The 18,651-nt window shown below is 38.8% G+C and overlaps 1 protein-coding gene across 3 annotated transcripts in view; it reads right to left on the minus strand.

Moving 5' to 3' along the window:
• Positions 1 to 6: 6 nt before the first annotated feature.
• CPNE4 (copine 4) overlaps positions 7 to 18,651 on the minus strand; it is a 176,114-nt gene continuing 157,469 nt past the window's right edge. For 2 of the 3 annotated variants that reach the window (XM_031553961.1, XM_019616561.2), the window contains exons 12-15: positions 13,242 to 13,293; positions 8,554 to 8,687; positions 6,179 to 6,415; positions 7 to 271 (exon numbers count right to left, since the gene is read on the minus strand). In XM_031553961.1, coding sequence (XP_031409821.1) covers positions 140 to 271; positions 6,179 to 6,415; positions 8,554 to 8,687; positions 13,242 to 13,293 — 555 coding nt within the window. In that variant the 3' untranslated portion in view covers positions 7 to 139. Of the gene's footprint in view, positions 272 to 6,178; positions 6,416 to 7,542; positions 7,941 to 8,553; positions 8,688 to 13,241; positions 13,294 to 18,651 lie in introns of those variants that run through there. The other variant, XM_019616559.2, reaches the window with a different exon arrangement.

An 18,651-nucleotide genomic window follows, 5' to 3' on the forward strand; every position in this document is an offset into this window, starting at 1 on the left:
ATAAGGTTATTTTAGTTTTAAAAATCACCAAAACGTGCTATTCTTTTTGTTTGTTTCATTTTTAAGTACAGTAGTTGTAGACAGTAGCATTTCTCTCTCTTTTTTTTTTTTTTGATTTTGTAAAAGAGTGCAGGCAGGTTCATGGAGCTAGTGTCCTGGAAGACTCGTACTCTGACACACATTTTGGTTTTATCCCTTTGCCATTGTAATAGTCCACGACTTGGTTTGGAACTTCAGCCAAAACGCTTTTTGCTAGAGCAGCTGGGGAGGCCTGCAGGAAATGGTAGAAAACACAAATGTTAACCTGTCTCTGTGCAATAAGTGCCACGGGCTTTAAAGGCATTGGAGCCACAAGATCAAGGCAAGACATATGGTACAGAGTGGTACTATGAAATTCATTTTGTTTGTCAGTCTGGGCATGTACACAAGGCCACTTAGAAGTACGCTAAAGATGAGAGTGTTCTGCATATTTTCAGATCCACTTGGACTCTTCTAAGTTCAAGGCTGAGGCAACTGTTGCCCTGAACTTCACTGCGCTCAGAGAGCACCATATCATGATGAAATGCTCTGCAAAGACTGCATTCACCAGTACTCACTGAGGGACCCTGCAGAACTTCATGCTGAACGTGGGTGGACATCCTTGTAATGGGAGGCCTTCATCACTACTCTGATCTTCAGCTGCTGGTGTGGTGTTTTAATGGCTGGGGAGGTTTTTAATTCAAATATATATATATTTTTTCATTGGAACTAAATCATTGTCTGAAAAGGTTTAATTCCTGGGTTTTATGGAGGCTTCAAAGCTCTTCCTGCAACGTTCAAGTGGTGGGCATCACCCAGAAACAGCTCCTATAAGAAGTGACATCCCTGAGATGTAGAGGTGGCTGCTGGTTTTTGCCCTCTATTGGCAGTGGCAGTTGCTGCCTTGCACCATGACAGTGCTTCTGTGGGGCCTGTGGATGTTTTGTGGGCAACCATTAACCTGCATGTGCTACAAGGATTTTCTTCAGACTCTGTATCCATCACTGATAGAACTGGTGTCCTGTAGCCCAATGCAAACCAAAGGTACCCTCCTGCCCCGTGTTTTGGATTTGCTGTTTCTACGTATTTGGATGAAAGCTGACTCCAAATCCTGTGAGTCAGCCTACCCGACTCTGCTCCCTGTGAGCCTTCCTCAAAAATACAGAAAAAAATGCAAATGCTTGAAGTTCAGTCTGAGAGGTTTAATCTGCTGTACTTATCTCCAGGTACAACACACTGCAGCTCAGTTGATCCAGGGGAACTCCTTAGCAGGTGGCTGGATCACATTTTTTTCTGCACACCAAGCACTATTGCCCAAAGTAATGAACACGTCCCTTCTCCCTGTCTGTAATGCTTTCAGCTAGTATTCAAACCTGGCTTTTCACAGAGCAGTTGTACTGACTGACTTTTTGCCCTGCTCTCTTTCATGAGGTAGGATTCTTATTCTTTCAGTCTTATATTTAGGCTTAGGAGGTATACAGTAAATTATCCTCAGGTATACTAACCCAGGGCTGTAGAAAACTCATGGGCATTAGAAATTCTACTATCAAATATTACAGTATAATAGTGCTAGAAAAAGTATAAATAAAACTCTGTCTTTTGTATTTTGATATTTTGAGTCACTTATGTGATTAGTAACGAATAAAATGAACCAGTATTTCCACAATGAGACATTTTTGCCAAAATATTTGAGTGGGCAAAAGTCTGGAACAATTCTGCAGAAACAAACTGGCAAAGCAGACCCCATACCTTGTGTGACAGCACAGCAGCCGTTCCCAGGTGTTACAAGGCAACAGGACCCGTTTATTTTACATAGTTTTCACAGTTGCCCTGTTCTTGTCTAAATCTGTTCTTACTGAAATCAGCAGAAAATGCTCCTTGGAGTCAGGCAAATGACTTTATGTTAGTACTGAGAATTATTGTTTTTTAAATCTCCCTACCAGCGCAGTAACACTGCATGTACCTTAACTTGCCTTTGTGCTATTTTACTAGAAATACAACTGTACATAAAGGATAAAACGGGGAGTGGGGGAAGTTGGGCCAGCACTACAAGCACAACTCCCCTCTGCTCTGTGCCTAAAGATGCTGGGCAGGGACACTTGCCACCAGCTTCTGTGGATCACACACATCGTCTGCATGTCTGACATAGGATCAGCACTCATCTCTGCATCATTTTCCTGATGCTACTTGTCTCTCTAGTGCCTGTACCTCTCAGTGTGCATGAGAAGCAAGAAGCCTTCTGCTGAGGTTTAAGCTATTATGCCTGCTGTGCCCACGGGCCAACAGGCTACCTGTGCCTCACACATGTTGTCTGCATTGCTGCCTCACCGTGGTGGTGATGCCTGTTGGTCCTGGGGCTCTTTTTACTAGGGAGCATCCCCAAACATGGTGAGGGGTGATTTCCTGCCAGTCCAGGCCACCTGTACATAAAGCACTGTTGTGTGGTGAAGCACTCTCACTTCTGGATGGTGCAAAGCAACACTCGTGTAATTAAGAAACGCCCAAGAGCTTCCAAGCTAAAAACCAGCCCAGTTCAGCAGCACTGTTTGTTACCTTCACTGGGCTTTTAACACAGATGGTACACAAATGTTTTGCTGTAACATTTTGTTACACCACTGTTTAAATGCTATGCTTGAAGAGCAACCTAGCAAGAAACACCTCAGGATGAATAGTTCTCATCTGATGGCTAATACACAACAATTGGATCGCTCAGCAGCAAGAGAATAATCCCCTCTGATGATAATTGGTATATATTACAAATGACTGCTGATTCCATTCTACAGCTTTACCATGCATAATCTTTAATTACAATGCATAGTGCAAAACATTACTTGTTGCAGTGGTGAAGAACTATGCTTTCTCTACTTATTTGTGATAGGTGTTATTAAGTTGCAGTTATTAGGCTTTATAATTAAAGACACTGCTAAGTGCAATACCATCTATTTGCTGCATCCGAGTTGTGCGCAGTAAATACATCACGCTTTTTAAACACAGAAAAGTCAGCTCATATAGTATCACTGTGAATGGATTGAGTTGGAGCTGCAAGTAGAGATTTGCTAGGAATCAATACAATTATGATTAATGCTCTACTGAAGCACTCTTGATACAGGACATCATGTAGGAGAAGATTAAACCCCAATAATAAAATTTTATATCTCTAGTCTTGAGCCAGTAAAACACCGAATGGGGCTATGAAGTTTATGATATGTGAATAACTGTAACTGACTTAAATGTATGTACGAGTGCTGCCAAGGATCAGACCCTTCCCTAAAGTCAGAATCCCTCTTATTTGATAGGTTTATCTGTAGTTATTTTTAGAATTCCCTTCTCCCTCATTTCGATTTTCTCACAGAGACAGCTTTTGGGAATGTTATTTTTCATCTCTTCCAATAGATATGAGATTCTGAGTTGCAGGCTGACCTGAGAATTGAAGCAATGAAAAAAATATTGTTTAGTTTGACTCAAAATGAGTTTGGGTTTACTATTCTATCACAACAAAAATAATTGCTCACAAATAACATCCCGTAAGATCCCTCCTTCTGTCAGCAGTCCAGGCAATATGGATTCAGGCATAAATAAATGACTTAGTAGAAAAATCTACAGACCTTATAAAACTTGATACGTAGTCTTTCTAGTGAAATTGTTCACCTTTCTCTTTTCCGTATTTAAGAGTTGAACATACAAAGTAGCAGAACTAAACACCAGGTTAAAAAAAAAAAAGACAAAAACTGACAAAAGAGATGTGATTTTTAATCAAATGCATCTTTTCCCTAAAGCTGTAAAATCTAATATGTTGATTTATAGTAATTCTTATATGTGATCAGAAGTGATCTGACAGACCCAATTTTGGGTTAAATCTGCATTTTCTGTGGGAAAAAATATTCAAAACATCACAGTCATTTCTATTATCACAAATTATTCCACTAGTTGATGGAACAGGCATGGCCTTTTGTTCATGCTGAGGGTAAGAAAGAAAGATGGCTATGAATATCAGTTTGTCCAGGGAGATATTATCTGGGATGCTTTCACAGCAAAGAAATTCAAGCAGAAGTGGCTGTTGTTATGGGCACTCATCCATTACACTGACATTTGTTAAAATGCTGAAAGATCATGATACACAGATTAAATATCAAGTTGTATAAGATATATTGGCATTTGTGATATAGCAAGCACATTATCTATCTCTAAAGCTATATTATGCCCATTACTGAGAGAAAGGGGAGAAAAATATCTCTATTTAACAAGAGCAATGATTTTTTAAGATTGCTGTCCTCTCCCAATACTGGGGTAGTTAATCTACAACAGCTCAAAATAAGATACACTTGCCATTTGACCAATGCTTGCAATTAAAATAACATTTAGAATCACTCAAAAGTTAACATAAGGCACAAAATATTCAGCGTCCAAGCAGAGCTGCAACTGTCAGCGTTAATCTATCCAATCAAGGATGATTTCAACTTTGTTATAAAGACACGAAGTGAAACTAAATTTAACAAATGCAGCTGGATTTGCCAGTTCCTTGCAGAAACATTTTTCAGCTAATTGAAAGCAGGTCTAGCACCAGTCCATAAATAACTTGCCTCTTGACACTTTCACAATAGACTGGTGCAGTACCACACACTTGTGATTATCTGATGAAGGAGAACTGTGAGCTATGAGCAGGTCGTGCTCATACTTTGTTCCAGCAGATACTTAATAGGTGGCTGAGCAGAGCTGTCAACATAAAATGTACGTATCTACAATTCAGAGGCAAACCTGCCACCATTTAGTGTAGTCTAATAGCACAAAGTGAGGTTTCCATCATACAAGGATACATTCTTTACATAATGGTAAAGGGGAAAAAGGAACAAGTCTTTCACTTATTTGTCAGTAGGTTTAGTGAAAGTCAGAAGGGTGTCCACAGCTGACAAACATGGCAACAGTTTATTTTGAAGAGAGAAAAAAGAACAATTCTGGAGAAGAGAATAATAAAATGAAGGTATTTTGGGAGTAACAAAAAGACCAGAAAAACTAAAGAAATGTAAACAGTGCAAATTCATATGCAGACCAAAACCAACCCAGAACTGAAAACCTATGTATGACAAATCCAGAACTAAGAGAATGAGAGCAGCTTGAGAAGGGCTCTTTCATGATGAAAGTGAAACAGATACACTGTAGGGTAAATGAATTCTCTAATCTAATACCAAAGATATCCTTCTTAGACTAAGGGAGGAAAAAACAGTAAGGAAAAATGATTAAATATCACAGAAGGAATGAGGGGAAGAGGGTAGAGAAAGATGGAAAAACAGAGGGGAAAAGAATGGAATTGGCATCAGTGATGAACTATGTCTATTCCATGGCTCCATATAGAAGAAAAGGACCCTCAAAAAACTGTCCTTTGGAGGAAAAGCTTCCGTGAGTGAACGCTGCCTCTATTCAGGTGCTGAAAATGTCCCTGGGACAGATGCTGCAATGTCGACTGAGGAGGAAAGTACATGGCCAAGGGATTACTTCAAATTTGGTAAGTCAGCGCTGAGTCTGTCACCTCTCCTCCTCCAGTGTGTCTCCTATACCACACTGCACTTCATGGGAACAGCTCACTGAAGGCATGGGGAGCTCTTAGTAACAGCACTTTCTTGGCTCTGTTCTCGTACAGAACTTGAGGAAAGGTTTGCAGACAACCAGGATACTCTGGGTGGATTGTTCTGTCTTTGAGAATTCAGGGATCTGAATGTCAATAATAAGTAGCCTCCTGGGGGAAACCACTGAGTGCAAATTTGCGGCCGTTTCATTTCTCTGTGGAAATGAAGGGACAATGTACACATATGGGCATGCAATACAATAGCCCTAACAGAATGCATGAAAACAGAATGGAAAAGAGATATCAGGGAAAATAAGACAGAGAGAAAAAACAAACTAAAATCAGAGAGGAAGTGGACATAAGGATGGGCACCACAAGAAGCATAAGGATTTTCTCATCTCTTCTTTCCCAACCATGTCACTCATGAAGAACATTTCATTATGTATTTGTTTTGATTTCATTTCTGACACAATAATGCCACTGACATACTGTATACTTTATATACTGTTTTTCAGTCAATGTTAAGCCTACCTCCAGGGACCATTCACTGCATGTTTATACATTCACTCTTCAGCAGAACGGAATGAAAAGTCAGCTTACATGTTTGAAGTTCCTAAATGGCACAAACTGGACAATGTCTCGAAGCACAGGCTCGCCCTTGGGAGACCTCAGGATCCCATCATCGCCATCCAGCATCTGCATGTCACTAAAATCGGCGTTTCCCACCCCAACGATGATGACTGACATGGGAAGGTGAGAGGCATGGACAATGGCCTCCCTGGTGTCAGCCATGTCTGTGATGACGCCATCCGTTAGAATGAGCAAGATGAAATATTGCTGAAGTTGTTGGATAAGAAGTAAAAAACATTAGTTCATCTTTCAAAGCCTTTTTTTTTTTTTGTATAAAATTCTTTCTGACAACTGTCAATCATAGACTTTTAAAAGAGAAAAGAGTCATTATAATGATGCAAATGTTAAGTGCATTTCCCATTCAAACCTCATCAGTTGCTAACTTCTCCTCTGCTGCAGCTTGGCTGTAGTTTACATCAGTTCCCGGACCTGGAGGGAGCCACAGGATGCACAGTGAAGAAAAGAGAGATTCTAGCTGCTAGGGCAGAGAGAGTAGGACTTTGGCTGGGAAGTCTGGAAGAGTCCTGATATCCTCACCAGCCTTATTTTCCATCTGCTGCACTTTTGCGGACAGTTTCTGATTATTTTCTTCCCCTTAGGAACCAGTGGGAGGCAGAAAGGAATGGGGTATTGAAGCATTACGAGCTTGTAGCAGAGGTGTCAGGGAGGTTATGACAGCACTTTGCAGAGGAGGTTTGCTAACAGGCAAGTGGGATGGGTGCAGCCATCTGCAAATTGCAAGGTGACCCAGTGGTACCTGTGAGAGAAGCACCCCACCATGGCAGGTCTGCTGTATTCTGCAGAGCGATGATGTCCCTGAGAAGAGGCAGGGCATGTGCAAAAAAGGAAAATATCCATTTTCAAACACTTTATAGACAGCCGTTAGGAGAGGTTTACTCATTCTCTAAAGGAGAGCAAGCAATTTTCTGTGCTTGTCTTTTCTTTCCCAATAGTCCAGGGCTCACTGGACTGGGATCAAATAGGCTATTACATCTTCACTTGGTAATGGGGAAAAGCAGCTCTCACATGGGTCCTTTATGAATAGCTAGGCAGCTGGAGCCATTTAACAGATGTGCATTAATAAGAGAATTGAACAGGTCATAGAATTTGGTCACTCTGCACAAGCAGTACCAACAGAAAACATCATTACAGTTTATTTATATACAGCTATGTAAACTCACACAGAGTTCTGTTCATCACCTCCTGCCATGAGTAAAACAAAATACACAGAGAGGTAACTTCATCTTGAAGAATCATGCTACAAGTTAATTTGAAGTTCAAGCAAACAGAAAGCGGGGAAGCTTAGGTTTAGAAAAATGAAGCAATTTATAATAGCTGAGAGACAGCACTGGGAACAGGATGAGCCACCTCGAGATTAGCTGGGTATGGAAATTCAAATACAGCCATTCACCATTGTAGGACTGATTCTAAATAATAGCAATACACTGCAAATTGCAATGAAGTGGAAATCACGAGCCCAGAGTGAAAAGAAATGTTTGGGAAATTCTGCCTTAATGGGAAAGCTCAGGGAAGGCTCCATACTGATAATGGGATGCATGTTAATGTGCATCTCTGTTCTGTTCCCATACATGACCATTTTTCATGCTGCAGTATTTGAGTTATCTGTTACATCCCTGACTCCCACAGCACTGCTTTACATTCGTAGATGTTTCAAACCTACTTTCTCACACACTTTCTCTTGTTCTCTTAATCTCCCTTTCTCCCATTCTGTCTGAAAAACAGGAAAAAAAGTAAGGCCTAAACGATTTTGTAGAGGTATGTTACACACCATCTATGTTTAAGTCTTACAGTCCAATAAATCTGTCATGAATCTATCAGATGCAGGCTAACTGACTTGTCTCCTTATTTCCAAAGGGCACATAGTACTACATGTCCGTAATAGTAAAATGAAAACTGTATTACTGTATCAGAGGAATGGTTGGGAAAAAAAAACAAAACAAAACACCTAGCTGACAAAAATAAAAAGTTCTGGTACAGTTTCTGCAAGATACTTGAAAATAGGTAGTCTGTGTAGAGAAACATCTGAACTCATCTACTTGTATAATGAAAGTTAGGGCTGCATTTTTGTAACTCTAGTCCTGCCATTTATATTTCCTCTGCGAAGACATGAGTGTGTTACAGGAAACAGAACAGTGGGGTAAGAATTGAAAGTCATGACTATCAAAAGATGTAAAGGTTAGATACGCTGCTCCAGCTGCCATAGACTGAAAATGACTTCTGTGAAGGTAGTTGGTAAAAGCTGGTAAGACATTAATAATATACACTGAAAGATCCTGTTGTGTTGGCCTACAAGACAGTGCAAGAACAAAGCATCATGCCCTTACCGAGGCTTCCTTGGTGTTGGTCTCCTCTGATGCTGATTTTGCCACCTTCTGGATGATGGGAGCAATGTTTGTTGGCCCATAGAGCTGCAGCTTTGGAAGGCAGCTCTGATAAGCCTCCACAACACCTTGTATTCCTTGTAGGAAAAGCAAATGTGAGCACATAACCAATATCATGCTTGTTTAAAGTGTAAATAAAAGGCAGGTTGTTAATGAGTAAATTCAAAATGTCACAATTAGTAAGCACTAACAATTTGAGATAATTTCTGAGAAGCTGCCTCTAGCTGCCTTGAATCTAGTTTGTAATAGATAATTCATTATACCGTGCTTCTTCCCAGCAGTGCTTAACGCTTATTTTCCAGGTATTAGCTTGCAATGCCATAGGTTTCATTCTTCTCATTTGAAGGCGTGATTAGTTGCTGATCACCAGCTAACATTCATGCTAAAAGGGTAGGCACAAATTAAAAGCCTTTCAACACTTCTCTTTCCTTGTCTTCAGGTAGATATTTATTTCTGCTTATCATGGTGATTACCAACAAATTACCCTTTGCACTTACAATCTAGAGCTGTCAAGGAACTCAAACATCTTTGCAAATACCTAACTCCCTTGTGCTAGGAAAATAGTTTTTCAGGGTGAATTTGCATAATTACTCACAGGTTGAATTCAGCTGTGACCAAAAACTGTGAAATCTTGGAATAAATAGAAGAATGCTTTCCAGTCTAAGAAAAATGAGCTTTAGTCAGTAAGTTTTGATGGAGAACTAGCTATTTATGGCTTTTTCATTTCAGGATATATAGCCAGACCAAGGAGAACAGACTTCTGCTGACACACTTGACAGATCACAGAATAAGAATTGGAGTTTTCAATCATTGAGAAGAAGCATTTCTTGAAGTGATGCACGTTAGCCTCCACAGCTTAACAGACCTAGAGGATTAGAGGTCTGAAGTTGGAAAGAAAATGACAGATTGAAGAGCTGTGTAAAGGAAGCTGAAGAATGAAATGGCTTCAGTGAGATCCTGAGCTAGTTGAGGTTTGCATCAAGACTGGCTCACTTGTGAGATTTTACTCAGCCATGTTTACAGGATATATGTGTGGATCCTTTACTAACAAATCAAAGGGAGCTGCAATAACTTAACAATGATACACCTGAACCTCCTATGATGAAATGATGGGGAACACAGTCTTCTCTCTTTGTAGATAGTTACAAACACATTATTCTATTGCAATGCTCACAGATAAAAGAAAACTCTCCAATTATAGTTACGATTGCTAAAATGTAGAATAAAGGTACAGAATTTCCCTTGGTAATTCCAGTGACTAAACTATATTGCAAAATGGGTCCTTTGTTAACTCCCAATTTTGAAGTAACTAAGTCTTCATTATATATACTTACATGTCTTGCACCAAGGCCTCATAAATTTTCTCTAAGATGCTGGCAAGATGCAATGTGTTTTTAATTTTTGCATTAAAATAGTATGAGATAAAGCTTGTTCCCTGTAGTCCAAATAGATCTAGTGTGGTTTATGTCAGGAGGTTGTTTTCATCCTAGAAATAAACACGTTCTAGAAACACATACTTTGTATATAGCCTAGGTTCAGTATCTTTCAGAAATATCTGCCTTCCTCCTATATCCGAATCCAAAAGGATATGAGAGTGGTTTACCTTGTGGCTTACTTTTCTTGGACCCTTTCACTTTAGGCAAAGCCAACAGTGTACTTTTCTTCACAATTCATCCCTTTACTTTTTTAATCTGAATCCATGTTCAATAGTTCTAATGAAATACAGTGTAAGCATGTGCACATATGTGTGTAGAAGAATGCATATATGCGTAGAAACATTTATTCAGATTAGATGCTGTCATTTTCTTCCTCAAAAATTAAGACTATAAATATAAGATATAAGATTATATGTAAATAAGTAAATACTAAATATAAGACTATTACACTGTAAATACTCTAAATAAACTAAACATAAAACTATAAATACTATTTTTTTCAGAATAGAAATGGTAATAGGGGGAAAATGTGCAAATATCTGTATTTTATGCATTCCATTGATCTTTATATCAAATATTCTCAGTTTACAAGCGAGAAAACTGAAAATATGCATTTCTTTTGAATGTACAGGTATATCTACAAAATCCACCTCCCTCACCCTGCTGGTCATGCTGTTTTTGATTAAGCCCAGGATCCAGTTGGCTTTCTGGACTGCAAGCATGCACTGTTGCCTCATGTTGAGCTTCTCATCCACTAACACTTCCAAGACCTTCTCCCCAAGCCTGCTCTCAATCCATTCTCTGCCCTGACTGCATTTGTGTTTGGGTTTGCTCCAACCCAGGTGTAGGCCCTTGCAGCTGGACTTCATGAGATTTGCATGAACGTGGGTCTTAAGCCTGTCGAGGTCCCCCAGGGGATTGGTGGACTGAATGTCAGGAAAGAATTCCTCTCATGTAGAATTAAAAATATACATTTTTTTCAGTCAGGTAGGATATGAGGGATTTACTGAAATAAGAAACACTTGCTCCGTATGTTAATCATTCCTCTGTTCATTAAAGAGTTGACATTTTAACACAATCCCTATTCAATGTAGAGTGATGCGTAACCCTCTTATGTGTCAGTAAAAGGTCACTACTTCCACAAAGAAAGGGATTTCATTCCTCAAGAGCAAAGCAGACACATACTCTTTATATTGGTTCCAGTCTCTGCTTCTTGGTTTAAAGCAAAATATTATTCAGTAATTTTCCTGTGTTTTTATGGCAAGTATGCTAAATATTACAAGGTAAAATAGTGTGGTGACTAAGCATTTTATCTCCCTCTCACTCTCGGGCCAAAGAGTATCTTCTCCTCACATGATAGGTTTGTGTTACTGCAGCCTGTGCCACCTAATGCAGTGTGGGCATCTACAAAAGTTGGAGAAACACCACAGAACAATTGCTGTAGGAACTAATCAAGCATTCATTACAGACAGATGATAAGCAAGCTGTAGCAGATGATTAAACAACACATTTTCTGGTCTGTCTTGTTTTCTTGCTTTCATCCAGATGGACATTATTTTAAATGGTACACAGAAGAGCCTTTTATATCCTGTAGATGTGTGTACGAATGCTCTAAACTTCCCTCCCTGGCCTTCCTCCATGCTGCAACCAACTTGTTGCAGCTTCTTAGCTCTACATCTTTTAGATGATGGATTAATTTCTCAGCTGACTCTTATTCAAAGCACATATAACAACTGAATACATAACAAAAGCAAGTTACATAAAGCTTGGGCAAAGATCATTGAGCAGCTTCTTCCTTTTTTTAATCTCTTCTCATTTTTACTGCTGCATTTTCTTTTCTACACATAGAATGAATAGTACCTTCTTTAACTGAAGAAGGTTTGTCTGTCCAATCTCTGACTTGCTGTTAGCACTATATAGGTGTGACAGCCTTTTCAAATACTATAAACATCATTCAGTCAATACATGTAACTATATAACAATGTCAGCATGATAAAAGTATTAGCCTTGGACTCAACAGAGGCAAAAAGGAGGTGGAGTGCGTATAAAAATGCCCAAATACTTTTCAAGCACCTGACCTACAGAAGCTGGAGTAGGCCAAAAATTCAAGTGTGCTGACAAAGCTGGGATGCCTACTGAACCAAAATCAATTAAGATGCATGAAATACGAAAATTTTTAATGATGTCTTTTTTTTTGTCAAACTACTTGCCCTCTCTTCTTTTCCTCACTTTATTCCCTGGCATCTTAATCTTCATCCTGAACATATTCTGCAGATTATATCAGAAAGAAAGCCACTAATAAGTCTGAGAAGGTTTGAAAGGAACAGCTAAAAAATTTGAATGAGAAGTGCATTTTGAAACACCAGTTTCAGCGTTTCAAAGGTAGCAAAGAATAAGGGAGAATAAAAACTTGTGCATTTTAGATAGCAGTGATCATCTGACCAAGACTTTCAAACATGTGTAAGTCTAATAATACTTATTAGATTGTTTAGAGATTTTTTTTCCTGTTGTCCTCACCTTTTACAAATTGTGAGTATCATGGCAGGAGGTTCTACAGACAGCATCAGTCACCGCAGACCTCATATGAAAACATATGATGTACAGCAAAATCTGCTACACTAATCTAGCCTTTGACTACTGAAGATTACTGATTATTGCAAGAACACACCAATCACCTATGCTGTGTTAAAACAGCTGTCTGCCGCATTTGCTGTCATGAAACCATGCTTCCTTCTCTCACACTCATCTTCAGCTGCTGTTCTGACTCTGCTGCTGCGCTGACTTGCAGTAGCCTACCGTTGCTATAGGTCTTGCCAAACAATGGGCTGTAAACAGAGGAAGTCTGATTACAGAGGTGCACAGCGTGCCTTGCCTTTCATGTCTTGCTCCTCTAATGCTGCATAAACTATGCTGCTGTAGATCCAAAAGGAACACAGAAAACATAGCTTTAGTTTTCAGCAATGTGTAGTGATTCAGGGATGTACAATGCTAAGCATCCAACACTGTGTACTTTCAATGGGACCTATCTTTTAGGACATTAATGTGTGGCACTTGCTAAGGCTCTTTGAATCTGTTAGATTTCAGAACTGCTTTCTTTAAGAAACACTTTGAAAAGTATTCAGGGGATACAGTAAAAAATAGAAGCAGATTTTGTCACAGCAGAAATACAGCAGTAAGTTTGTCCTGATGCCTTACCTGCACATTCCGGGTTGTCTTCATTGAAATTGATTGCGAAATCATGGGAGACCTGCAGATAAATGGAAAGAAGAGAAAACTGTAGTTGGAAAAATTATTCAAAGAGAACTCACAATTAAACACCCTTTACATTCTTTCTGCATTAAATCAGACATCTTTCAAGCTTTGAGCGTTAAGTTTGAAATACAGTCCCAGATGGAACTCCATGTGAAAACAAAGTACCACAACTGGAATCAAACTTGAAAATAACAATAAAAAACAGGAAAAAAGAACACAAAGAAAAAACACCCAAGCACATGAGAAATCACATCAATATGGCATCAGCACTGAGCTACCAATGCCAGCAACAGAAGAGGGACCCACTGCTGAGGTGGGATGTAAATGCAAGCTCTCATTAGTTCTGTGTAAAGACCATAGAAGAGCTAAAGAAGGTCTGTTACAGCACATGCTCTGCCCTGTTCTGAATCTTCCATGCACATGTGAACAGTTTCTCATTTGAAGGCCACAGGCTTACTGAGAAAATAATTTATTCTCCAAAGAGATCAAAGAAGTCCCTTGGAACCACTGTGAGATAATAATGTAAGAAATGTAAGAAGTCTAAGTTGGTTAAGAAATTAGATAGTTGGAGGAGAAATCAGAAAAATAAGGAAAATGTTTTCCCTCAAGTTTAGTAAATATCCCACTTTCTCACTCTTCAAATATGTCTGTAATGAAATACCACCAAGCTATTTTCTAAGATAAATCACTGTAAATGCAAAAACGTTGCTGATTTTCTAAGAAAACAGTATATCGTTATCTTTAGTGGTCTGGGAAAATAATACAAGACTTCTGAATGCATAAATAATGGAAGACAATGTAAGTCTCAGTTTCCAGGCTTCCTAAATGTCTGTCAATTAGAGATCTGCAACCACAGCACAAATGTACTGGGACTGAAATTTTCCTCAGATGGTCTTTTCTGATTTTCTCGTTTGCTCTTGTCTGCTTTGCTCCCCAGATTCCTTTTTGCACCATTCCTTGATGTCTGAGGCTTGATTTCTCATGATCTCTTCAGCTCTTCAGCTCAAACTCAGAATTCTCCTTCAATTGTCTGGAATGAAGTCCAATTTCTGTTTCAATATACAACATATCTCTATATATTCTGGTTTGCAAAAAATGCACACAGCTGAGACATAAGGCAATTTGCATAATTCTAATTTGAGCTCAGGTATACCACTCCAGAGTAAAGGGAACATTTATATGCCTAACACAGTTACATTCCTTTAAGACTTTTAGATATCTGTAGGACATTCGGAAGTGCCAGCACTCTTAGGCATATGGAAAACAACCTGTTTACTTCCTGTGTGCAATGGGACATGGATTATTTGCAGAAAGATTTATTTGTTGGATGCCACTGTTTTACCTCCTAGTTTAGATGACTTCCATTTATATGCTACAGATAGCACAGAAAATGGTCAGATGTTACACACGACACTCATCAATTGTACCCTGTCCTTCTTATTTTGTCTGATAGGATTCTTTAGATCCAGCTAACTTAAATTAGTCTAATCTTTTCCACTGTGCAACATCAAATGTCTCTCTAGCTGGAACTAACCAGAAGCTTTATCATCACTAAAATATTTGTCCTGCACATTTTTCCTATCATGTGCTGGTCTTGCTCACCACGATGATGCTCACCACTACTTATTAGAAGTTTAAATAAGTGGGACCTCTACTCTGATGGGAGAAAATTCAAGGACTAAAGCAAGAACTCACTGGAGAGCATTCAGCCAGCTCAGCCCTAGCCAGGAATTCATTATGTCTACACCAAGCATCAGCTGTCTCATTCAAAGGTTTTAAATGGGCCATTCAGGCTTCTTGGCCATAGAAGATAATGCAGAGAGCCACTATGCATGCTCCTCACTAAGAAGGCACAGGAGAGCAGGGCTGTCAGATACGCTTCAGAGATGCTCCAGAGCATTTTTGTCTGGCTTGCTCTTGTATGTCTCCCAGCACAACTTGCCCAGCTGGTATCTGCCAGTCTCATGACCAGCTGCAGGCCAAAGGTAATTGCAGCTGTCAAGAATGGCTGTGTGAGTTTTCACTCACAGATGATTTTTCTGTTGTTCAATTGCCTTTCTTTTTCCTTTAGGCTTTCTGTACTTTATACTACCTGCATCTCAATAGCAAGTGATGCACATATATATATTGCAGGCTTATCCTTCCAATGCTGTGCCTCTTCAGAGATTTTATTACTTTATTCTTAATGCATTTCAAATTACAGGAAAAGGAACACCACAATTCTTTTCCAGAGCTATAAATACATTATTTAATTCACACTATGCAAGCATGGGCTAGACGCTTTTGTTGCTATACAGTTTCAGGATCACACAATACAAACAATTTATCTGGTTCATAGCTATGGTACCCAGGCTATTATTTAAGAAGAACAGGCAACAGTCTGGTCCAGTAAGAAAGCACTGGTCTAGAAAGTGTGCAAAATGTTCCAAGAAATAATACTGTCTGAACAATGGGTGCTATTCTCCTACAGCAAGTGGTCCTCATACACTGTCATCCTCATTCACCAAGACCAGTGTTACAATTTACCCTAAAGGCAGGACAAGAAAAACAATGAATAAAGAAGGATTTGGTTGTTTTTTTGCTCTCTTAAAAATCAGAATGTAAACAAGACATAAGAATAACGTGAAGAAGAGAAACTCCTTGTGCAGCTCAGGGATGGTTCACAAACAGGAAATCATTACTCAATGCCAACAAATAGCAGATCTTTTTAAAGCAGTTTCTCCAAATGTCCAGAACACATTCTCCCCCTTTTTTAAAATTCAGTTAAGCATGCAAGGCTTTTGAGGATGAAAGGCAAACCATAGAGATGTCAGACGGCCCAAAGACAGTGTACTAAATGGCATCTTTCTGACACTGAATGACACAGCCCTCATGCACTCCTAGAACTGATATGCTAATGAAGAAAAGGAGGAAAAGAGTGAATATCAAAGATGCTGAAGACTGGGATATCCTTAGGGGAAACATAACAAGACACCTGGCTGTTCAGAAGCAAGCCTGTTTATATAATCTATTAATGTCATTTGTATGATGGTCAAGTTAAGAGTCAGGAAATTCTGGAATACCTCACATCATACAAAAATAGAATTATTGCTTTATGCCATTATACAGAACAGAGAAACTTGCAAAGAATTGCAGGCCTTGTTTGTGGTGAAATTCGGTCTCACAATAAGGAATGTCCCTGTGTGAGATTGTGTCACACATCCTGGATTAAGTTTCAGATAATTAGCTGACCCTCTGCTCAGCCCTTCTGCTCTCTTAAAACCAATCTACAAAAGGAATGGAGAGAGAAGCTGAGGAGTGCAGAGGTGATTAAGCCTGGCATTACCATGCAGCACAGAGCACCATTCAAAGCCTCCAACTAAGGAACCTACTTACACTTGGCTATGTATTAATCTGTTCTCTCTACAGGACTCCAGATAAATTATTTAGCAGACAGCTCATAGAGATGGGATTATTAAAACACAGCTTTCCAGGAACTTCCTGTACCAGGCATAATTTTTTTCTTCTCAGCTAATTCCTTCAAGGTTTTTAGCAAGAGAAATATGTAGAGTAGCTCTAGGTATCTGTAAGTACACCATCAAGTCCATTACAACAACAGCACTTCTGTGGATACATCAACTGCATATGCAGTCTAAAATATTTTTGCTGATGCACATTATAGTACAATTTGTTTTTACCACTATACAATGCTTCCATTGCCACTATACATATGCAAAAACAAGCACGCAGAAAGGCAGTTGTCAACTAGCATGATGGTGTCCATGAGATGGTATCTTGCAAGAGTCATAAATATACTTCCACACGGGTAAAGGAATTTTAGTAGAAAAGTCATCTAGATTTAACATAGCTAGAAACTTATTTCCATAATATGAGATTAATAAAATTCACTTTCATAAATAAATCTCAAAATACTCAAAAAACCCCTACCTTGGAATCTGCCAAATAATAAAACCATGAAAGTTGTAAGGCAAACTGCTTTATACAAAGACATTTTAAGTTGTATTGAAAAGTGTTGTCCTATTTTAGCCTCCATTTTTTCTTAAATCCATTTTTACTCTACCTGAACTTCCACATTTGATGCAAAAAGCTGCTTTGACTCAGAAAACAGATGTTTTTCATTCATTTTGCAAATGTTGAAATTGGATTCCTCAATTCTTTTGAAAATTAGCAATCTTTTTTTCTTTTTCTTTTTTTTTTCCTAGAGGTTGTTAAGCTCATTTAAATTTACCTCCTCGTCCCAGGGAGTTCAAACTTTGCAGAAACCTCTACGGTGATGATACTGTGACTACGTGACAAACAAGCTGACAAATCCAGTCATGTTTAGGAACACTTTCTTATTCATTCAAATAAAGACAGTAAAAAATCTATGAACAGATAGATATGCACAAAAGCATAAATGCTGAGAGGCACAATGTTGAACACTTACTTGTCAGTAAACCGAAAACGATTAAGCCACTATAAGTCCTTAAATTAAATACTGAATGTCTGCATATTTTGCAAAAGCTTAAGACACTAACAAATTTAAAGAACTGTTGCTCAGAAGCTATTATTTTCTGAATGTTCTTTAATCAAATAGTTTGGTAGCTGGACAGCTTGTGTCTCTGGCTAAGATCACGGTGTAAACATTTCTGCTTGGCAATGCTTGTCCATTTATTCCTTTTGTACATGATTTTTCAGCATGTTGCTCAGCTTCCACGCCTAAATCCAGGTCCCATGGTGAAGGTGACAAATCCTGTTTTTTTCCATTGGTCTGTTACACATCCTTTTACAATCTATCTTTTTTTTTTTGCACATATTTTTGCTCTTAGTCTCCTGAAAAACACGGAGCTCACAAAGAACACACAGCACTTTTCAAATACCTTACCTGTGCAGCAAACTAAACAAAGCAGGTTAGGGTAACACAGGGGCTTTAATGTTTCTGTAACTGTAGTGAGGTTCTTTCCAGTGGATCTTCCCAGTATAAACAATGAATGGAGCTTTCATTAAAAATGCAAAAATAAGCAGAAGTGTCTTAAAACAAACATTAAGTTGCTTCTTAATTATTCACCTAATATCCTTCAGAGAACACTTCATTATTGACAATACAACTGTCATGGGCCGGCATACTTCTAATATATATATTTCATTTTAACTGCAAGTTTTGTGCCTCTGTACAGTTTCTCAGCTGCTTTGAGTTCTGCCTGCTAAGAAGTTAGTGTGCCATTCAGCTTGGTTTTCTCCTCTTCACTGTGACCTTTGCAGCACTGAGTCCATATTGTCAGCTACCTCTTTACTTTACATCAAGCTTCTCAGAAAAAAAAAAAAAGTAGATGAGTTGAATACTGTGCTGTGAAATAGCCTTCGTGTTCTGCAA

The sequence above is a fragment of the Meleagris gallopavo genome, chromosome 6, assembly GCF_000146605.3.
Source record: "Meleagris gallopavo isolate NT-WF06-2002-E0010 breed Aviagen turkey brand Nicholas breeding stock chromosome 6, Turkey_5.1, whole genome shotgun sequence".
Lineage (NCBI taxonomy): Eukaryota > Metazoa > Chordata > Aves > Galliformes > Phasianidae > Meleagris > Meleagris gallopavo.